The 21617-nt window shown below is 42.8% G+C and overlaps 2 protein-coding genes across 4 annotated transcripts; one reads left to right on the forward strand and one right to left on the reverse strand.

Annotated features, from left to right (window-relative positions):
• Positions 1–583: 583 nt before the first annotated feature.
• LOC139544309 (zinc finger protein 271-like) lies at positions 584–4420 on the forward strand. 3 transcript variants are annotated; one of them, XM_071351278.1, is made up of 3 exons: positions 584–657; positions 1659–1818; positions 2337–4420. In XM_071351278.1, the coding sequence occupies exons 1-3, from the start codon at positions 589–591 to the stop codon at positions 4139–4141; spliced, it is 2034 nt and encodes a 677-aa protein (XP_071207379.1). In that variant the 5' UTR covers positions 584–588; the 3' UTR covers positions 4142–4420. The 3 variants fall into 3 exon arrangements, with proteins under 3 accessions (XP_071207379.1, XP_071207377.1, XP_071207378.1); XM_071351276.1 differs by lacking the exon at positions 584–657 and adding an exon at positions 851–1361; XM_071351277.1 differs by lacking the exon at positions 584–657 and adding an exon at positions 852–1361 and having other exon boundaries at positions 1659–1812.
• Positions 4421–19092: 14672 nt separating this feature from the next.
• LOC139544312 (GTPase IMAP family member 7-like) lies at positions 19093–21379 on the reverse strand. The gene is made up of 2 exons (XM_071351280.1): positions 21332–21379; positions 19093–20448 (listed from the first exon to the last, which is right to left on the reverse strand). The coding sequence occupies exon 2, from the start codon at positions 20428–20430 to the stop codon at positions 19558–19560; it is 873 nt and encodes a 290-aa protein (XP_071207381.1). The 5' UTR covers positions 20431–20448; positions 21332–21379; the 3' UTR covers positions 19093–19557.
• Between the last annotated feature and the right edge of the window lie 238 nt (positions 21380–21617).

A 21617-nucleotide genomic window follows, 5' to 3' on the forward strand; every position in this document is an offset into this window, starting at 1 on the left:
TGAGTGAGAAAGTTAGACTCACAAATAGCGTTGTCTTAGTTGTTACATGTTCAACTACTTATGGAATAATTATTGACTTCTCAAACCCCCGCCTGGTCGGCTTTGTCTGTTTCACAAGTGTCACCTCTGGGTTTAGAAACTCTTAGTCCTTTTTCTGTCACAAAGTGTAATGAATTCACACTCCAGAACAGCCCACACAGTAGGTGGCAGCATGCACTTCTAACGTATGTTTGCAGCCTGCCATAATACCATAGAAGGAAAAGACTGAGGTTGTCACTAGTTACCACAAACACAAAGTCATACATCGGTTTATTTCTACACTATCTTCTTAAAATCCGATTTTAAGGATAACCGTAACCACACTAAATTAAGACCAAAAAGCTATATTTTGGGGGTCTGCGTGAATTTGTACGATATTATCTATTTTGACTTTGTGGCTGTGGTAACTAGCGACAACCGAATACTGCCTTCCTGTCATGTCTAGAAGGTATACGCAGATATGATACATATTTTACCAGATGTATAAATGTGAAGTATCCGTTTTGGCGTTTCCACTCACCACCAAATAGGGTGGTGAGAGGAAGCACAATGGCCGGCAGTGGGAGAAGATGGATTTTGGCTTACATTCTGCTCATTTTCTCATCGATGAAACACTTGGTCTCAGTAATTTTCTGTTCTCAAAACTAACATCTGTTACGGACAAAGTTGTGTTGTTTAGAAGGAGTGGAAGGGCGAATTGAGTTATTTTTCACGCTCACTTCAAAGTAGGCGTTCCCTGACGGAAATATGCAAACACATGCTAGAACGCGCTGATAGGCTCTCGCTAGCTCGTGCTTGTTCTGCCCACAATGATTAATTTGTTCTCATTGGAAACGACAGGCTGTGGTCTTTCTTGGGTTAATTATTTTTTTAACTTTGGTATACAGTTTGGAGAAAAAATTGGGGGGCATTTTAGCAAACACTTTGCCTAACCTTAATCTAATAATGTCCTGATCTGCTACGTTAATTATCCAAATCTTCTGCGTACTTTCTAACTTGCTACGAAAAGTCAATTTTGACAAAAACAGTATCCCTTCTAGCCAAATCCTTGCCTTCCCGCGTCTGGGATAACTACTCTCATTGTTAAACGGAGACACGGCCGTCTCAGTATTTCTGACGACTAGGTTCCCGTTGCTGGCAGTTGATAGCTAGCTTGGTTATTATTGTATGCAAATTAGTCTGAGGGCAAAATGGCTACATCTTACAACATGTACCAGTCAGAAACAACATCGATTATGGCCGTTGTTGTCGAGGCGGCAATTACAGAAATTAACAAACTTTGGCCAAACTCTTACGCTAACGTTAGCAATCCGGAGAGAGAGGTGAGCTAAAGTTACGTCAATATAATGGTGACTACGCGTAACGTTAGCTATCTAGTTTATCCAACGTTGGTTTTTAACCACATGATATATGATGCAACTATGGCTAAATTAGGTAGCTTCCTGCAATTTGCTTTTCTAGCAGGCTAACGTTACTAGCTAGCTATCTTAGCCTTTGGCTCAGCTTGTTAGCTAACGTGAACTAGTTTGCTGACTTATTGGTTTCACATCTTCTTTGCTGTAGCAGCGTATAGCTTAGCTAGTTACTTAGGTAACATGTTTTTCAATTTCTCTACACAGCTTTACACAATTATGAATCTGATGATGGAGGAGGCTATTCGTAAAATCTGCCAACTATTCCTAGTGGCTTCCTCGAGTTTACAAAATGAGAACGTGAAACTGAAGACCAAGGTCGCGCAGATGACCCAGTTGTTTGAAAACAATACACAGCCTGGTAAAAGTATGCTTATTTTAACGCTCATGTACAAATATTGATATTGCCATAAGGGTTGGGTCAGTGCAATCCGGAATCCATGGCACGTCCACCCCCTAACAATTTTAATTTCCAACTTCATTGGGTTTAGGACGTCCCAAGGAACTGGATCGCATGGACCACCATATATTGGTAGACTTATTTGACCAACTAAATTAGACTAGTGTCCAGCTTGTCTATTTCTACATCAAGATGCCTCATGCAACAGAAACAGTAGATCTATAGGCTCTGGCCCAATGGGGCGTTCTGTATTAAGGGATTTCAGTGCCAACAACAGAAACTATTTGAATTCAATTATTTTTACTGTGTAAATCATAAATTGAATCATTGACTTCATAAATTGAACATGTTTTTCATGATTTGAAACTGAAATCATTGACTACAAGACAACTTATTTTTCATTTTGAAATTAGCTTGGTAATGTGTAAAGCCCGCTTAATTTATAGTTTTGTGTGTGTATATACTCATATTCCTTTTATCTTTAGGTCCTGCAAAGGTTTGCTGTAAAACTACAGAGATGTCTTCATTGGAGAAGGACTCCTCTCTGGGAGACACAGATGGACTGAATACAGACTTTTCCCCGAGAGACACTGAATCCAACTTTGAGCATATGAGAGCTGCTCTGCCTGAGGGCAGCGAGAGAGACAGCCATGAAAGCCAGAAAAACAGCAATACTACTAAAGGGACACGATCCAAAGAAACCAAACGCTTCAAGTGTGATATTTGTGAGAAGACCTTTAGCCGGAACAAACGGCTGGTACAACACAAGCTAACTCACACAAGACCCTTCAAGTGTGATGTTTGTGACAAGACCTTCAGCATGGAAGGGTCACTGGAATCTCACACGCTAACTCACACAAGACCCTTCAAGTGTGATGTTTGTGACAAGACCTTCAGCCGGAACCGCTTGCTGGTACGTCACAAGCTAATTCACACAGGAGAGAGGCCATTTGCTTGTGGTCAATGTGGCAAAACATTCAGAATGTCCAAGCAGCTCGAACTTCACATGTTGCGTCACAGAGACAAAATGTTCAGTTGCAAAGTCTGTGGAAATACATTCTCTACCAAGAAAGATCTGAAACGACATCAGCTTGTTCATGCAGTGGAGAGACCGTTCAAGTGCCTGACTTGTGACAAGGGTTTCACATCAAGGAAACTGCTTATCGAGCACGAGAGAATCCACACCGGTGAAAAACCATACAGCTGTTCTGTATGTGGGAAGAGTTACACGCAGAGTGGTGGCCTGAGTTATCATATGCGAACACATACAGGTGAACGTCCACATTCATGCTCAGAGTGTGGTAAGCGCTTTATGACTAAATCCAGCCTTGAAAGACACAAGGTAATCCATACCGGGCAGAAGCCATTTACATGTGAGACCTGTGGAGCTGCTTTCGGCCATAAAGGAAACCTTGTGAGACACCAAGTGCTTCACACAGGGGAGAGACCATACAAATGTAAATTGTGTGGGACAAGCTACCTTCAGTCCACCCTCTTAAAAGCTCATATGCATCGTCATGGGGCAACCAAACCATTTATGTGTGACCTATGTGGAAAGACTTTTATGTACAATTTTCTAATGAGACGACACCATCTAAAATGGCACACAGCTGAAGGAGAGAAGCAGAAAGAACGAGAGAGAAAAGAGAGAACGAGAGAGAGAACTGCCAAGAGACCGGGAACCTCAACAAAGCCATTCAGTTGCGACATATGTTTGAACGGCTTCAGCTCCATGCTAACTCTGAAAAACCATCAACGAATTCACACAGGACTAAAGCAATATTCTTGTTCCATTTGTGGAAAGACCTTTGCCTATAAAAATACTTTTGACTATCACATGAGACTTCACAGTGGGGTGAAGCCCTACGCTTGTAAATACTGTGAAAAGAAATTTGTTCTTAAGCAAGCTCTCGAAGGACATGAGCGAACCCATACAGGTGAAAAGCCCTTCAAATGCAGTTATTGTGACAAGACTTTCTCAGTCGGCACCAATCTCAAAAGGCATGAGCGAGTCCACACGGGAGAGAAGCCATTCAAATGTGACGTCTGCGGGAGAGGTTTCGGCCAAGCCAACAACGTCAAAGCCCACATGCAAGTCCACACCGGAGTTAGGCCTTATTATTGCAAGAGATGTGGAAAGGGCTTTTCTGACATAAGACACTACAAAAACCATAGCTGTAATGGTGTGGCAGCAACATGTGATCGGTCTCGTAAATCTTCAGACCGCTCTTTCAGAAGTAGGAAAGGAGGTGAAGACAGTAGTGCTTGCCATAGTGCTGCTGTGATGTAGACTCAGTGATGTAATCTTGATCATTCACAGTGGGGCAACTTCCTGCTTTCAGACATCAGGAACAACATGGAACTATTCAGTAGGGTTAAAAGTTCTGGGGTGAGTTTCAAGAAAGCCTTGTAGGAAATGAGATGCAGGCTGCCATAATGCTTGGAAAGTTTATGTTCAATGTTCATTCTCATGGAGACATTGTTTATTTCTGACATTGTGCCGAATTGGTTCCGATATATAATTTTTTCTATTGTGTAAATCATTAAAAATGTAAATCGTGTGAAAGTATCAAGCTAGGTATTCACCTTTTGTCCGTCAGCTACATAGGACCACTGGGTGAGTTATTCAGGTGACTAATTGGGCAGGAATTTAAGTAATTCTTGTTTTTATACTTTATCTAAAAAATGATTTGCATTTACACGGAGGCCAGTGTATTAGGTACACCCATCTAGTACCGGGTCAACCCCCTTTTTTCTACCAGAACAGCCTAAATTTTTCAGCTCATTGAAACATTGCTCAAATGGTATCAAGGGACCTAACGTGTGCTCGGAAAACAGTCCCCACACTATTACCACCAGCCTGTACCGTTGACACCTGGCAGGATGGCGCCATGCTTACGCCAAATCCTGACTACCAACAGCATGACGGAACAAGAACTGTGATTCGTCCCACCAGGTAATGTTTTTCCACTCCTCAGTTGTCCAGTGTTGGTGATCGTGTGCCCATTGGAGCCACTTATTTTATTTGTCTGATAGGAGTGGAACCCGGTGTGGTAGTCTGCAGCGATAACCCATCTGTGACAAAGACCGTGGAGTTGTGCGTTCCGAGATGCCGTCCTACACAACACTGTTGTACTGCGTCGTTATTAATGAATATCATAGGCTAATTAATTTATGGTTCAACAATTGAGAGAGTGGGAACTCAAAACATTAACTAGTTCACTAACTCTAAATACAATACCCACTGCTAGTAGCAATGTATTCATCCAACAGCAAATGTATTTGCTAAAATAAAAAACTTTGCAGTTGTATGCTACTACCCATGAGCAGCCTACAACTGTCCTCACAATGGCCAGTGCGCATATCTCAAAGCCATATTCAATCAATCAATTTTATTTTATATAGCCCTTCGTACATCAGCTAATATCTCGAAGTGCTGTACAGACACCCAGCCTAAAACCCCAAACAGCTAGTAATGCAGGTGTAGAAGCACGGTGGCTAGGAAAAACTCCCTAGAAAGGCCAAAACCTAGGAAGAAACCTAGAGAGGAACCAGGCTATGAGGGGTGGCCAGTCCTCTTCTGGCTGTGCCGGGTGGAGATTATAACAGAACTATGCCAAGATGTTCAAAAATGTTCATAAGTGACAAGCATGGTCAAATAATAATCATGAATAATTTTCAGTTGGCTTTTCATAGCCGATCATCAAGAGTTGAAAAACAACAGGTCTGGGACAGGTGGCGGTTCCATAACCGCAGGCAGAACAGCTGAAACTGGAATAGCAGCAAGGCCAGGCGGACTGGGGACAGCAAGGAGTCACCACGGGCGGCAGTCCCGACGCATGGTCCTAGGGCCCAGGTCCTCCGAGAGAAAGAAAGAGAGAAGGAGAAAATTAGAGAGAGCCAAGATTTTCAAAATTTCCATAAATGACAAGCATGGTCAAATAATAATCAGGAATAAATCTCAGTTGGCTTTTCATAGCCGATCATTAAGAGTTGAAAACAGCAGGTCTGGGACAGGTAGGGGTTCCATAACCGCAGGCAGAACAGTTGAAACTGGAATAGCAGCAAGGCCAGGCGGACTGGGGACAGCAAGGAGTCACCACGGCCGGTAGTCCCGACGTATGGTCCTAGGGCTCAGGTCCTCCGAGAGAAAGAAAGAGAGAAGGAGAAAATTAGAGAGAGCCAAGATTTTCAAAATGTTCATAAATGACAAGCATGGTCAAATAATAATCAGGAATAAATCTCAGTTGGCTTTTCATAGCCGATCATTAAGAGTTGAAAACAGCAGGTTTGGGACAGGTAGGGGTTCCGTAACCACAGGCAGAACAGTTGAAACTGGAATAGCAGCAAGGCCAGGCGGACTGGGGACAGCAAGGTGTCATCATGCCCGGTAGTCCTGACGTATGGTCCTAGGGCTCAGGTTCTCAGAGAGAAAGAGAGAACGAGAGAATTAGAGAGAGCATACTTAAATTCACACAGGACACTGGATAAGACAGGAGAAGTACTCCAGGTAACCAACTGACCCTAGCCCCCCGACACAAACTACTGCAGCATAATTCGCAGAGTACGACCCTGCCTCACGCAGGAAGCGGCGCAGGTCCTAATCCAGGCACTTGTCATCTCCCGTCTGGATTACTGCAACTCGCTGTTGGCTGGGCTCCCTGCCTGTGCCATTAAACCCCTACAACTCATCCAGAACGCCGCAGCCCGTCTGGTGTTCAACTTTCCCAAGTTCTCTCACGTCACCCCGCTCCTCCGCTCTCTCCACTGGCTTCCAGTTGAAGCTCGCATCCGCTACAAGACCATGGTGCTTGCCTACGGAGCTGTGAGGGGAACGGCACCTCCGTACCTTCAGGCTCTGATCAGGCCCTACACCCAAACAAGGGCACTGCGTTCATCCACCTCTGGCCTGCTCGCCTCCCTACCTCTGAGGAAGTACAGTTCCCGCTCAGCCCAGTCAAAACTGTTCGCTGCTCTGGCACCCCAATGGTGGAACAAACTCCCTCACGACGCCAGGTCAGCGGAGTCAATCACCACCTTCCGGAGACACCTGAAACCCCACCTCTTTAAGGAATACCTAGGATAGGATAAAGTAATCCTTCTAACCCCCCCCCCCCCTTAAAAGAGTTAGATGCACTATTGTAAAGTGGTTGTTCCACTGGATATCATAAGGTGAATGCACCAATTTGTAAGTCGCTCTGGATAAGAGCGTCTGCTAAATGACTTAAATGTAAATGTAAATAAATACTGGAGGCTGAGACAGGAGCGGTCAGGAGACACTGTGGCCCCATCCGAAGAAACCCCCGGACAGGGCCAAATAGGAAGGATATAACCCCACCCACTTTGCCAAAGCACAGCCCCCGCACCACTAGAGGGAAATCCTCAACCACCAACTTACAATCCTGAGACAAGGCCGAGTATAGCCCACAAAGGTCTCCACCACAGCACAAACCAAGGGGGGGCGCCAACCCAGACAGGAAGATCACGTCAGTAACTCAACCCACTCAAGTGACGCACCCCTCCTAGGGACGGCATGAAAGAGCACCAGCAAGCCAGTGACTCAGCCCCTGTAACAGGGTTAGAGGCAGAGAATCCCAGTGGAGAGAGGGGAAATGTTAAATATCTTGGTTGAAAAATAATTGCTATTGAGTTGAGAAATAAAAATGATACCTACAGAAAGCTGAGGACCACCTCTTCAAATGGGACAAGGAGACAAAGCTTCCTAAAAATAGGAAGTTTTGAGTGAGGTGACGATGTAAATTGCTCTTTCCATGTTTATAGGCTTTTTTTTTTTTTTTTACAATCCATGATCTTGGCTGTGTAACTGATGACAGAGTTGGAGCAGGTCTCTTTGCTGATGCCGCATTTGACTTTGAATGAGAGTTTGTGTGGCCTCTGCTCAGCCTATCAGAAAACCTTGGTAGAGGGGCTGGCTGTTGCCCACTGATCAGCCAAAGGCTCATTATAGATTAGTATAACAGGCCCATGGGTGCAGGCCATGTCATCTTTTAACAAATGTGTCAACGTCAACCGGCCTACCCAACTAAAAAATGGCCCAGCCCATCTGGCATTTGCCAGAATTGCCAGGTGGCCAATCAGCCCCTGGCACTGGTGGAGTTGCTTCCTGTACCATTATGAGGTGTTTCCTTTGTATTCTCTGACTAATTGCCAATTGACAGGGAATCCCAGCAGAATAAATGGAATGCATCATACCACACAATTAATTATAGTAGACATGAGTCACTTTAAATCAAGAGTAGGATATATGGCACAAGCTTGACGATAAACCTGAAAATACTGATTCAATTCTAATAAAATACTATAGTATTGTTTAGAAAGAAATGCACTGTAGCATTGCCATCTAGGGCCTACAAGGTATTCAGTGGCCTGTTTCTCCACCTATTGCTGAATCTCCATCACTACAGATGGGCATGAGCAGAAAGCACAGCAACATCCAAAATATTATTTCTATTGCCTCTAGAATTTAGAAATTGTCATGTTAGACCACAAATGTATTTTGTATTTTACCCCCTTTTTCTCCCCAATATCGATATTCTCATCACTGTAACTCCCCAATGGGCTCGGGAGGTGAAGGTCGAGTCATGCGTCCTCTGAAACATGACCAGCCAAACCGCGCTTCTTAACACTCGCCCGCTTATCCCGGAAGCCAGCCGCACCTATGTGTCGGAGGAAACACCATTCACCTGACGACCAAGGTCAGGCTGCCACGAGTCACTAGAGCGCAATGAGCCAAGTAAAACACCCCCAGCCCGGACGACGCTGGGCCTATTGTGCACCGCCAAATGGGAATCTCGATCATGGCCAGCAATGATACAGCCCAGGATCGAACCAGGGTCTGTAGTGACGCCTCTAGCACTTTGATGCAGTCCCTTAGACTGCTGCACCACTCGGGAGCCCCAGGTCACAAATGTAACCGTGCAGCTAACCTAATGTTGCAGGCGTAAAATAAACTCCTCAAACTAGATCCCCCCCCTACATACTGGTCCAGACAAGAAATTCTGTTGCGAGAGGTTCTCTTCTGAACTGTTCAACCAATCCAGTAAATGTGGAGGAGGAGTTAAGATGGAGTCTCGCCTGTACTGTCTGTTTCTTTCCAAAAGCGGAAATTCAGTCACATGCCCTCTATCCATTTATAATGAATTAATATCTATGATATTAATTAGTGCACATAAAGATGTATGTAATTCATCTCTATTGAACAAATCTGGAAATTCTGGATTCCTATTTTGACAGTAACATATAGCAACTATAATCTAACTGTCAACACAAAATTCATGAACATCACTGGATTAGGTTGCACAAAAATATATTGAATCATGTATTCCAGCTTGGACTTGTTAGATGAAACTACTTATTTATTGATCACCTCAGTAGTCTTATGTGTCATACTTCTTAATAAAGCACTATGTTGGCCAAATCATGGGCTGGTTCCACCAGCTGACATCAGGGGGAAATGTTAGTCTGGAGCTTTGTAACACTTAGGGTTCTATTTTCGTCTGGCGCTGTGGTGGTGCAAGTGTCAAACGTACGTTAGTTTGCAAGTTCGTCATGTAATAACTGGCGCACTGGCATTTTCCAGCCCTAATGCCAGGTTTGACAATTTACCGGTCTAACATCAGCTCGCTTGAGGTGGGAGGGGTGGCAATATTTGAGGTGTGGCCTTAAAAACAAGCGCAGAAGTGACCATTCCATGCAGTGCTAATGGGAAGTTAAGGCAAAAAGCAGGTCTTAACGGTAACACAGTTAATGGCATGGATTTTGAGAGCAGAAGCGCAGCCTATCCAGCCATGGCACACAGTGCCCATGGAAGGAAAGTTGTGCCGGTGAATCTCGTATTTAGAAACATTTTTTTTTTTAATTGTTTTCCCCCATTTTTGTTTAATTTGCTAAAAAAATTACATTTAAGTAACATTTAAATTGGACACAATACATAAGTCCATAAATACACAACTTGAAGCAACCACATATTTAGCCATGGAGCATGTTCTGGTTCTGATTGGCCAGTGAGACAGACAGAACAACAGGGAGGCCAACGAAATGGCTAGAGCAGAGGAACAGTTGTAGTGGTGAGTTGCATCTCCAGACAGAGGAACAGTTGTAGTGGTGAGTTGCATCTCCAGACAGAGGAACAGTTGTAGTGGTGAGTTGCATCTCCAGACAGAGGAACAGTTATAGCTGTGTATCTCTAGTGGTGTTTTTACATATTGTATTTTTTATCATGAGCAAGATAAAAAAGAGGAGGACCATGTCTCACCAGTCACTGGTACAGAAATGGTTCAGAAACGCTCTACTGTAACTGTTGTGTCAACAGTACTGCCTGTGTAAGTAGGGTGTGGGGGGGTTGTCAGCGCATGCAGTGATGTGGGCTGGTGTGTATTTTCTTTTCCCAGTCCGCCCCTGACCAGTGCTGTAGGTTAAGACTTACTATTCATCTCAGACTCCCTCCACGCATACTGATCCTGTTGTGTCTCATGTATGTTTAGGCACCACTGTGTAAGACAGACATAGATATGAGTGAAAGAGGCTTAAGCTGGTGGTCTCATTCACAGGGAGCTTTGATGAGACACAAGAAATGCACGAAGTGTGCTGTTGCTCGTCTTCCTCGTGACGTGCTTCATCCTCAGTCTGCTGGTGGACGTTCGGTTCTTTGTGGTCAAGTTGAGGAGGGCTCGCATCCCCTGGAGAAAAGAAGGGTAACAAGAAACCAGCACACTAGGATCATCTCATGACTACCTGTTTGCTTACTTTTCCTATTTTGGTTAATCTCCCGTCCTCAACTGAAATTTCACTCCTGTTGGTTTACCTTTTATTTGAATAAGTTGATATTAGTTGAGTTCAACCAAGTTCATATAAAAAAATTAAAATTAAAAAAGAACACAAACCAGCATAATGTTCAGTCCTCAAGGACTGGAGTTGTGAACCCTTATTATGGCTTATACACTGAGTGTTCAAAACATTAAGAACACCTTCCAATCAATTACATTTATTTATAAAACCTGTCACAAAGACACAAACTAATATTGAGTTGTAATGCCAGGAAACTGGGTTCGATTCCCGGGACCAACCATATGTAAAATGTATTCACGCATGACTGTAAGTTGCTTTGGATAAGTGTCCGCTAAATTGTATGTATTATATTTTACAAAAACATTTGTAGCATGGCACAACCTCTTTCCCTCTTAGGTGCATAGTCAATAATGGACCTGATCTCAATTTCCCCCAAAATGTTGTGCTGTAAGATGACACACACTCTAAAGTGCAGTCATGCACAGCAAAACACGTTGGTAGGGCCTTTTAAAATCCGTTTTTTTGTTGTTGCCTACTTCCATTACATAAAAATAACAAAATTGGATTTTCGTTGTTCACAATGCAATATTTGATGAACCACAATTGATGAAAATTATATTTTTTATGTAGTTATCCTTTAATTCAGTGAGCATGCCCTGCACTGTTGTTTGGTTAGCGGGTTTCTGTAGTGCAGTAAGCGCACATGTGATGTGATTCGGCCGCCATTGGAATATGGGAGTAAAAGGCCAGCCACACTACAATACTTTTACTGGAGCACCCAGAATCGTTCTTGCTCTAAGCCAATATCTATTCCATATACAGTGATTCGCATTAGGGACATTTATTTGACCTTGGAACATGTTTTAAAACCCAAGTTTAATGCAAATGTCACTTAAATATGAACAAATATGAATCATTGTTAATGTTTAACAATTATTTTTAATATATCATGAATGGTTATTGACACTTTTCTACAATTACGTGGGGGGCTTTTATTTTGAACATTTTCGAAATTCCTTGACCCGGAAGTATTTTATTGTGTTGCTGACGAGACTCTAATCATGTGATGAGTTCAAAAATCTAATGCCCACTTCTGCTGCTACTGGACAGCGAAAAACAAGTTAACCTTTATTTATTGTAATTTAAATTAGTTTGTAATGGTTAAGTGTTGGTTTAGATTACATACTGTATCAACCTTAATCGTTAATTCAAATAATTTCGATAGGTTCACATCAATTACTAGCTAGCCGAAATTTAGCTAGTTAGCAGGTTCAGCTAAATACAAATCCCCCAAGATACAGCCACGTCTCATAGTCACGTCATGAGATTAGTAAATGACAGACAAATATAATAATACCAATTGAATGGAGTTTCCCATCTTCCCATTTACAGTTTCTGGCACAGCACAGAAATGCCCTTATCCAGATGGTGTGACAAAGGCATTTCCTAACAGCTAACTCTTTTTGTTAAGAGAGGCAATAACCATTCATCCACCAGCTCAGTGACAAGCTACACTATTCACAGCCCTGTGTAATGTTCAATGTAATTGCATTGCAGGCTTTTTGAAACTTCATGAATTTGTATTGTTTTAAAAATGGAAAAATAAAAGGAAATAAGTAAATAAGAATTTGTTTTTAACTGACCTGCCTAGCTAAATAAAGGTAAAATAAAAAAGTATTGTAACGACCCTGGGCAGAGTCGTTACAGTATGGTTTAAACATGTCTTTAATGTTTATTTGTTATTTGCTGTTAAGGAATTATCACTGTGTTAATACCTTTGTTTACATCATTAAGCCTTTATGTATGTGTTATGAATGACCAAAGGTGTTTGACTTTATAGTAAATACAGTGCCATGTGATATAGAGTCTATATGTATTCGTTATGAAAGACCGAAGGTGTCTCACTTCAAACTAAGTAGTACAGGACACTACATGAAGTGTCAATAAATAAGCTATTCATGTCATGCTGATTTAAGGTTCTCTCATGATCCACAGGTTACTGTAGGTTGCGAGAGGTATTTAAATGAGTTGATGGACCTGAAAAGCTTGTGTTTGTGTGTGTGTGTGTGTGTGTGTCAGAGCCAAGATGATTTGGAGTAGTCCAATCTGAGACTACCGCACCAGGTATTCCTCCTCTGTTCCCATGCTGGAGACCAGGCCTCGATTACAACCTGTTAGACTGGTTCCAATATTTTATGGCTCATCTTTTAGCGGGGGAGTGGGTGAATGAGTCAAAGACCTGATTGGGCCCAGCACCGCGTGATAGGGCTCGTTTTTGTTGTGTGCGTGTTTGTGTACTGAGGAACAAGTAACTTGATTTCAGAAGACACTGTCAATTTCTTTAGGTTCGGGGCTTTCATCAAGGTAAGTATTTCTTTATGTAACGTTGTCCCCAGGCTATTGCATACACAAGCCTGGGATATCAACCATTCAAAGTTGGCCTTAGTGGGAGTGACCATAGAATTCTATAGGAGTGACCTTACTGAGTAAAGTATTTGTCATAGTCACTAAACACAGTCAAAAAGTCATAATTATGGCTAAACCATGCCTATTTCCACAATTTATTTTCTTAAAATTGGATTTGAAACCTAAGCCTAACTAATGAAGGCCAAGTTTGATGCGTTGGTCCAACAAACCTTCCGTGCGTTTGGGTGGAAGTGTCTGTGAACGAGATTAGGTGTAATGTACGTGACTAACATGACAACACTTCAGAGCAGAAGTTCTCAATCCTCAATCAATTTTTGTTTTTGCCCTAGCACAAAAAGCCTTTTGATGAGTTGATCATTTGAATCAGCTGTGTAGTTCTAGGGCAAAAACAAAAATGTGCACCCCTTTGAGTCCCAAGGACCAGGATTGAGAACCAGTGCTTTAGAGCATATGCCATCCTTCAGCACAACCATAGCTGCGGGAAGTAGGGGTGCTGAGGGTGCTGCAGCACTGAAAAATCACAAGGGGGAAAAAAAATCACAAGGGGGAAAAAAATCACAAAAGTAGTGCACGGGGTCTTTAAAAGTCCTGTATTAGCGGACTGATTCAGCCGTCTGCAGCGCAGTGCAGGCCTAGTTTCACTTTGTTTGTGAGGAGGATGCAGAACTGCACACAATGTGGTATTTCAGGTGGCAAAGAGCCAGTAGTCAATCATTCAGGGTTGGAACATTTGTGTAGGTGTTTTAAGAATGCTTGTTAACAATGCTGTTAAGTTGTAGCCTAATAAAGTGCCTAACAAGTTCTTATACAACTATTGAGATTCATCCAAGGATAACAAGGCCACACCTTAACAGAAGAACATTTTTCTCATGAAATCGTTTGACACATAGTTAGAGTTAGACTCTTGTGAACACGTTTTACTATGATATGTTTTACTACTATATAAACTCAGCAAAAAAAGAAATGTCCTCTCACTGTCAACTGCGTTTATTTTCAGCAAACTTAACATGTGTAAATATTTGTATGAACATAACAAGATTCAACAACTGAGACATAAACTTAACAAATTCCACAGACATGTGACTAACAGAAATTGAATAATGTGTCCCTGAACAAAGGGGGGGTCAAAATCAAAAGTAACAGTCAATATCTGATGTGGCCACCAGCTGCATTAAGTATTGCAGTGCATCTCCTCCTCATGGACTGCACCAGATTTGCCAGTTCTTGCTGTGAGATGTTACCCCACTCTTCCACCAAGGCACCTGCAAGTTCCCGGACATTTCTGGGGGGAATGGCCCTAGCCCTCACTCTCCGATCCAACAGGTCCCAGACGTGCTCAATGGGATTGAGATCCGGGCTCTTCGCTGGCCATGGCAGAACACTGACATTCCTGTCTTGCAGGAAATCACGCACAGAACGAGCAGTACGGCTGGTGGCATTGTCATGCTGGAGGGTCATGTCAGGATGAGCCTGCAGGAAGGGTACCACATGAGGGAGGAGGATGTCTTCCCTGTAACGCACAGCGTTGATTGCCTGCAATGACAACAAGCTCAGTCCGATGATGCTGTGACACACCGCCCCAGACCATGACTGACCCTCCACCTTCAAATCGATCCCGCTCCAGAGTACAGGCCTCGGTGTAACGCTCATTCCTTCGACGATAAATCAGCTCTGTCAGGTCCAGCGACGGTGGGTTTGTGCCCATAGGCGACGTTGTTGCCGGTGATGTCTGGTGAGGACCTGCCTTACCACAGGCGGACAGTCTGAGCACTGATGGAGGGATTGTGCGTTCCTGGTGTAACTCGGGCAGTTGTTGTTGCCATCCTGTACCTGTCCCGCAGGTGTGATGTTCGGATGTACCGATCCAGTGCAGGTGTTGTTACACGTGGTCTGCCACTGCGAGAACGATCAGCTGTCCGACCTGTCTCCCTGTAGCGCTGTCTTAGGCGTCTCACAGTACGGACATCGCAATTTATTGCCCTGGCCACATCTGCAGTCCTCATGCCTCCTTGCAGCATGCCTAAGTCACATTCACACAGATGAGCAGGGACACTGGGCATCTTTCTTTTGCTGTTTTTCAGAGTCAGTAGAAAGGCCTCTTTAATGTCCTAAGTTTTCATAACTGTGACTTTAATTGCCTACCATCTGTAAGCTGTTAGTGTCTTAACGACCGTTCTACAGGTGCATGTTCATTAATTGTTTATGGTTCATTGAACAAGCATGGGAAACAGTGTTTAAACCCTTTACAATGAAGATCTGTGAAGTCATTTGGATTTTTACAAATTATCTTTGAAAGACAGGGTCCTGAAAAAGGGACGTTTCTTTTAGCTGAGTTTACAATATTGGTATTTATACTTTAACCTACCTCTCAGACAAGTGCTATATATGCCCATATGGCATGACTTTCAACAGTCGCAGATAAAGTAGCTGGAGCATATGAATGCGAGAAAAGGAGAGCGCCGCAGCAATGCTATTATAACAGGGTCAAGATGACCATTGCTGCGTTTACACAGGCAATCTAATTTGTCTTTTAACCATTTAGATCAGCTCTGAAAAATATCAGATGTGAAGAAGAAAAAATCCCAAAAGAAATTAGTGGAAAAAATATCAGAATTGCCTGTGTTAACGCAGCCCCGGTTAAATGTATTCCTTTGGAATGTTGGTATCATGGAAAATGTGCTTTGTTATGCTGGCCGTCACTAGTTATCACAACCACAAAATCTGAAACCCGCCTATTTCTACAAATTATCTTCTCTAAATGTGATTATAACCCTAACCTTAACCACACTGCTAACCTTAAATTAAGACCAAAAGGCTAATTTTAGTTTTCGTGAACGTTTATGATTATAGTCAATATGAAATTTGTGGCTGTGGTAACTAGTGGAAACCCGGTTATTGACTATGTCTACTTTCTTCCCGGTTAAAGAGGTGATTGCGCACACCTGCGCCCCTTTGGTTTAAATGGGGAGCTCTGGGCGCGAGCCATATCAGGGAGAGGTGGACTCCAAGCTGCGGTGCCAATGCACGGGTGATTTTACAGTATTGTTGTTGAGTGTATTGTTAGGTTTATTAAAGTAAGAGCAAAACTGGTTTGTGTTTTAGCATGGACTGGTATGTTCAGATTAAATGACAGCATAGTTTCACTCTGGTTATGAGGAGGATGTGGAGCTGAACCCAATGCAGGGTTTCAGATGGCAAAGAGACAATAGTTACAGTCACTGGTGGTTTAGACATGCCATTAATCTCAATGCCCCGAGAGACTTCAACTAGTTTGAACTTGTGTATAGGTCTTTTAACAATGCCTGTTATGCATCTTGGCTGCAGGTATTATATTAAACTACTCACCCTAACTGCATCCTGAATAAAGTGACTTATGGTTTGACAAAAGGATTCCATGTATTGTGTAAATGATCTGTCGCTTATAATTGTCATTGAGGAAATGGTTAAATGTTAGGACATTTTGACTATCCACATTGGAACGTTCTTATCTTTAAAGCTAGAATCATATTCACAATAGAAGCCCAGATTATGTTTGCAAAGTAGAAATACATGTACATCAGTATGACCTGATGCTTTTCTTGTGACAACAGACCTGATGAAAACCATACAATAGCTTATATGCATAATATCCAGTCTTTCTAAATCAGTTTTTGCATGTTTATATTTTATTATGATTCTTCAAATACAACCTGTCACCCATTCTCTTAACATTCAATAAGAAATGTTCTACGAATTCAAAAAGAGTAAACCGAGGTGTATAATTGTAGCATTCATTTAATTTAACTCACAGATGTGGGAAATCATGTCCCATCCAACCAACCTCTCATTATTTCCTAATTATTTTTCTTATGATGACCAATAGAGTCAGTCCTACTCCCGCTGTGAAAATAATGTTGTTGTTTGACTTCACCATTTCCCAAACTGACTCAAGAACAGGAGGGACAGTGGCAGGGGCAGGAGGGTCCATGTCAGGAACAGAAGAGGCTATGTCAGGGACATGAGGGATCATGTCAGGGACAGGACAGGTGGCAGGGACAGGAGGGACCATGTCAGGAACAGGACAGGTGGCAGGGACAGGAGGGATCATGTCAGGAACAGGACAGGTGGTAGGGACAGGAGGGACCATGTCAGGAACAGGACAGGAGGTAGGGACAGGAGGGATCATGTCAGGAACAGGACAGGTGGTAGGGACAGGAGGGACCATGTCTTGAACAGGAGGGACGATGTCAGGGACAGGAGGGACCATGTCAGGGACAGGACAGGTGGTAGGGACAGGATGGACCATGTCAGGGACAGGACAGGTGGCAGGGACAGGAGGGACGATGTCAGGGACAGAAGAGACCATGTCAGGGACAGAAGGGACCATGTCAGGAACAGGACAGGTGAAGGGACAGGAGGGACCATGTCAGGGACAGAAGGGACCATGTCAGGAACAGGACAGGTGGTAGGGACAGGAGGGACCATGTCAGGGACAGAAGGGACCATGTCAGGAACAGGACAGGTGGCAGGGACAGGAGGGACCATGTCAGGGACAAGAGGAACCATGTCAGGGACAGAAGGAACTATGTCAGGGACAGGACAGGTGGCAGAGACAGGAGGGATGTGTGGGGGACGTGTTCGTAACATTTTTAACAACAGTTTTACTATCATCACTGCTGCAATGACGATAAAGCAACCAGCTGCCCCTTTCCAGTACCATGACCAGCTATTCTCCTTTTTCTGGAGTCTGGTTTCTATTTTTTCTAAAAGCTCTCTAACCTGATTGTTGTTGCTGGTGTCATTGTTTTTGAACATGTGGTATCCACCCCTGCATTTCTTAACCAGCTTCTTTAGATTGCTATCCTCGCGGATGAACTGATCTATAGTTGTGTCTTCCAGTCTCTCCCCATAAGTGAAGAGCACCATCGTGTTTCCATCTATGTTGGCAGATAAAAGCTCCTTGAGTATCTCCATTACACTCTTCTCTTGTTCTGTGAAGCAACCCAGCTGAATGACCAGGAGGAAGGCATGGGGACCTGGTTCACACAGAGTCATGGCCCTGTTCATCTCCCCTCTCACTTCCTCCTGAGAGAGGTCACTGTTGGACAGACCTGGAGTGTCCACTACTATCACTCTCCTCCCACACACCTCTCCTTCTTGTCTCTCACTCTCCAGTGTTACTGGTTTGAAGCTGATTCTGGAATCAAACACCCTTTGGCCCAAAATGGTGTTCCCAGCTGCACTCTTCCCCACTCCACTCAGGCCGACCAACACCAGTCTCAGGTCATTGCTGTTAGCACCTGAAGCAAGAGTTCAGACAATAAATACTGAAATGTGAATTAAATTATAGCTTTAGACAGACTGAACAACTGTGTTAAGTCCAAACATGTTCATGCTACTGATCAGTGCCATATTTTTGTAACACCGGTATTCACTGCCATTATTGATATCCTCTCAGTCTCCTTTCACTTTTAATTGAGTGATTTCTTAATTAATTTATTAAGTAGATTATTGACAACACAGCACATTTATGTTTCATGTATATTCATGTATGTTGCATATTGAATTCTACACCATTTTGTCACGACTCCTACCGAAGGTGGCTCCCCTTCCTGTTCGGGTGGCACTCGGCGGTTGTCGTCACCGGCCTACTAGCTGCCACTGATCTTTTCCTCCCCCTCCTTGTCTGTTTATTAGTTACACCTGTTTGTAATTAGGTTTATTAGTTGGGCTTTATTACCCAGCCGGCCCACCTGCTGGGTGTGCGGGATTGTTTGTTGTGTACTATTGTACACGCCTGTAAGTCACGGTTGTTCGTGTACGTTCATTATTTTCGGGTCTGTTCAGTTCCCCTGTGTTTTGGGGCATTTGTTTTGAGTGGCGTCGTTTTCACCTGTGTGGTGAATAAATAGTAGCGCTACTCTGAACTCTGTCTCCTGCGTCTGACTTCTTCCTCCACTACACCCCGGGCATTACACATTTCCATTTCAAAATTATTCCCAAACCATAAACAAACTTAATTCAATATTTTTTTTGTCTTAGCTTTTATTTTATTACAGTTCCATTTCACTGAATCTTTCATTTAAAAAACATATTTCTGCATGCAATAGGATTCATTGAAGTCTTTCTAACCATTTAATTTATTTTAATTTAATGATACTTTATCAAGGAAAACATTCAAGTTTAAACTGTAAAGTGAAAATGTACAATACAATAAGTATTGAAGTATATTGGGAAATATGGATATTGAATTTATGGATATACAGTACCTGTGAAACTTATAAAGTATGATATTATGCTACAATTACATAGCCTAGGATCAACTGTACCTCAGACCAAACACCTCAAATGTTTTTATCTTTAAAAACGTCCGTTTATTTAAATGCACATGTTATGCCAAATAAGTGTGTTTCTGTATAATGTGTGCTCCCCCTAATCATTATGGTTTGAACATTTCAGCAAACACTAAAAGTCTGGCAAAACTGTTGTCTGTCATTGTATTCCACAGGTCCCTTTCCTGAGGGCAACCACAGCTGCTCCAACAGAAGCGGCTCCAGCAAGAGTGAAGCCTGCCATTTTCAAAACTCGATTTCTTCTTTCAGCTATATCTCTTGCGGCGCTCTCCTTTTCTCGCATCAGCTTCTTCTTCGCTTCCTCCAGAGCGGTTCCTTCATATTTAATTTCCAGTGCTTCCATTTCACTCCTTGTCTGCTCTGCTTTCTCTTTCAGAATCCTATCTTTCTCCTCCTCAATCGCTCTCTCAGCTTCTTGGAACATTTTGTTTGTGTAGTAGTGCTGTCTTCCATCCGTTATGGTCATGTTGTTGATCTTCTCAAGCAGCTTAGAGACCTGAGAGCGATTATTGAGGTCTCTGTTGTTGAAGGCATGATATCTCCCATGGCAGGCTTCAAAGACCAAGGTTTTTAAATCTGCACAGACTTCACTTCCCATAATGAATGATTCAATACTTTCTCCCTCTAGATCATCTCCACGAGTGAAAAGCACTATGGTGTACTTTTCTGCCTCTTTGCCAAAGATCTGCTGGAGGATGTTCACCGCCTCTTTCTCCTCGTTTGTGTATCTACCCAGCTGGATCACAATCAGGAACGCATGGGGACCAGGATCAGCAAAAGTGATGCACATTTTGATCTCGTTCAGTATCTCCTCTTGGGTAGATTGGGTGTCGAACAAGCCTGGAGTGTCGATGACAGCAACCATTTGCCCATCCACATTCCTTTTGTTTTTGTCACACACCAATGTCACAGAGGAGGAAGATAACTTAGACATAAAAGTGGTTTCTCCCAGGATGGTGTTTCCTACTGCACTCTTCCCAACTCCAGTCTTCCCAACCAAAACAATCCTCATCTTTTTGCTTTGGCTGCTCTGTTGGGTGACAAAGACAAGTTCTTCACCATTGGCACAGAATTGCATGTTTGCAATGTTTGCCCCTTTTCAAGATTTCGATTAATTTGCATTGTCCTTTTGGCTACGGTATATTTTATTGACCATAGATTCATGTGATGTTACTTTGAGTCATATTATTCTTCTGATATTCCAGGCAGAGCCCGCTCAATCAAAACACATGTCCAATCAAATAATTGTGAGCCTCACAATATCAAACTCAATACATATGCAGAAAAACAAATGTGCAGGAAACTAAGAGACCTGTGCTAATTAAACATGCAGCTGATGGTGTCCTTTTTACCCCGACACATTTAACATAGAAAAAAGAGAAAATCAATGAAAAACTGGCAACTGGGTACTGGCTTGTGTTTCAGTTAAGTTATTTATCTATTAATTAACTAAATAATCAACTTGAAAGTTTCACTTAAGGTAATATTTCCTGTTTGTGGACACCACCCTCTTTAGAAAACAAGCTCATATATTAATAGATATTGACAACGCACAGAGACCCCATTATGAATGGATGTACTTGTTGATGAACAGTGAGTATCTCTGTATTTATTACTGAATGTGTCAACCATAAAAGAAGATCCGGCATTTCACAATAAAGTAATTTGAATTGAACTGAACTATATTGGATATACTTAATATACTGTATGTTTGACTGCAGTATTTCTACATGTTTACTGTTTGTTGAATGAAAAGTTAGTGTATATTATTTGTGTAACGGCTGTCGTAGTCGTTCTCCTCCTCAGACGAGGAGGAGCATGGATCGGACCAAGATGCGGATTGGTAAGTATTCATATTTTAATGGGAAAACAACAAACACTACAAAATACAACAACCAACAAACGTGACTAACCTGAAACAGTCCTGTGTGGCCCAAACACTGACACAGGAACAAACACCCACCAAACACAGGTGAAACCCAGGCTGCCTAAGTATGATTCTCAATCAGGGACAACGATTGACAGCTGTCTCTGATTGAGAATCATACCAGGCCGAACACAAAATCCCAACATAGAAAATCAAACCTAGACCAACCCACCCAACTCACGCCCTGACCAACTAAAACAAATACAAAACAAAGGAAAACAGGTCAGGAACGTGACAGAACCCCCCCCTTAAGGTGCCAACTCCGGGCGCAC

Source organism: Salvelinus alpinus, chromosome 18 (genome assembly GCF_045679555.1).
Source record: "Salvelinus alpinus chromosome 18, SLU_Salpinus.1, whole genome shotgun sequence".
Lineage (NCBI taxonomy): Eukaryota > Metazoa > Chordata > Actinopteri > Salmoniformes > Salmonidae > Salvelinus > Salvelinus alpinus.

Coding starts and splice junctions, on each gene's coding strand:
- LOC139544312 (XM_071351280.1), bottom strand. CDS start 20,430: ATGAGGATTGTTTTGGTTGGGAAGACTGGAGTTGGGAAGAGTGCAGTA.
- LOC139544309 (XM_071351276.1), top strand. CDS start 1,230: ATGGCTACATCTTACAACATGTACCAGTCAGAAACAACATCGATTATG. Junction 1,362..1,658: donor TTAGCAATCCGGAGAGAGAG/GTGAGCTAAAGT, acceptor TTCTCTACACAG/CTTTACACAATTATGAATCT. Junction 1,819..2,336: donor CAATACACAGCCTGGTAAAA/GTATGCTTATTT, acceptor TTTTATCTTTAG/GTCCTGCAAAGGTTTGCTGT.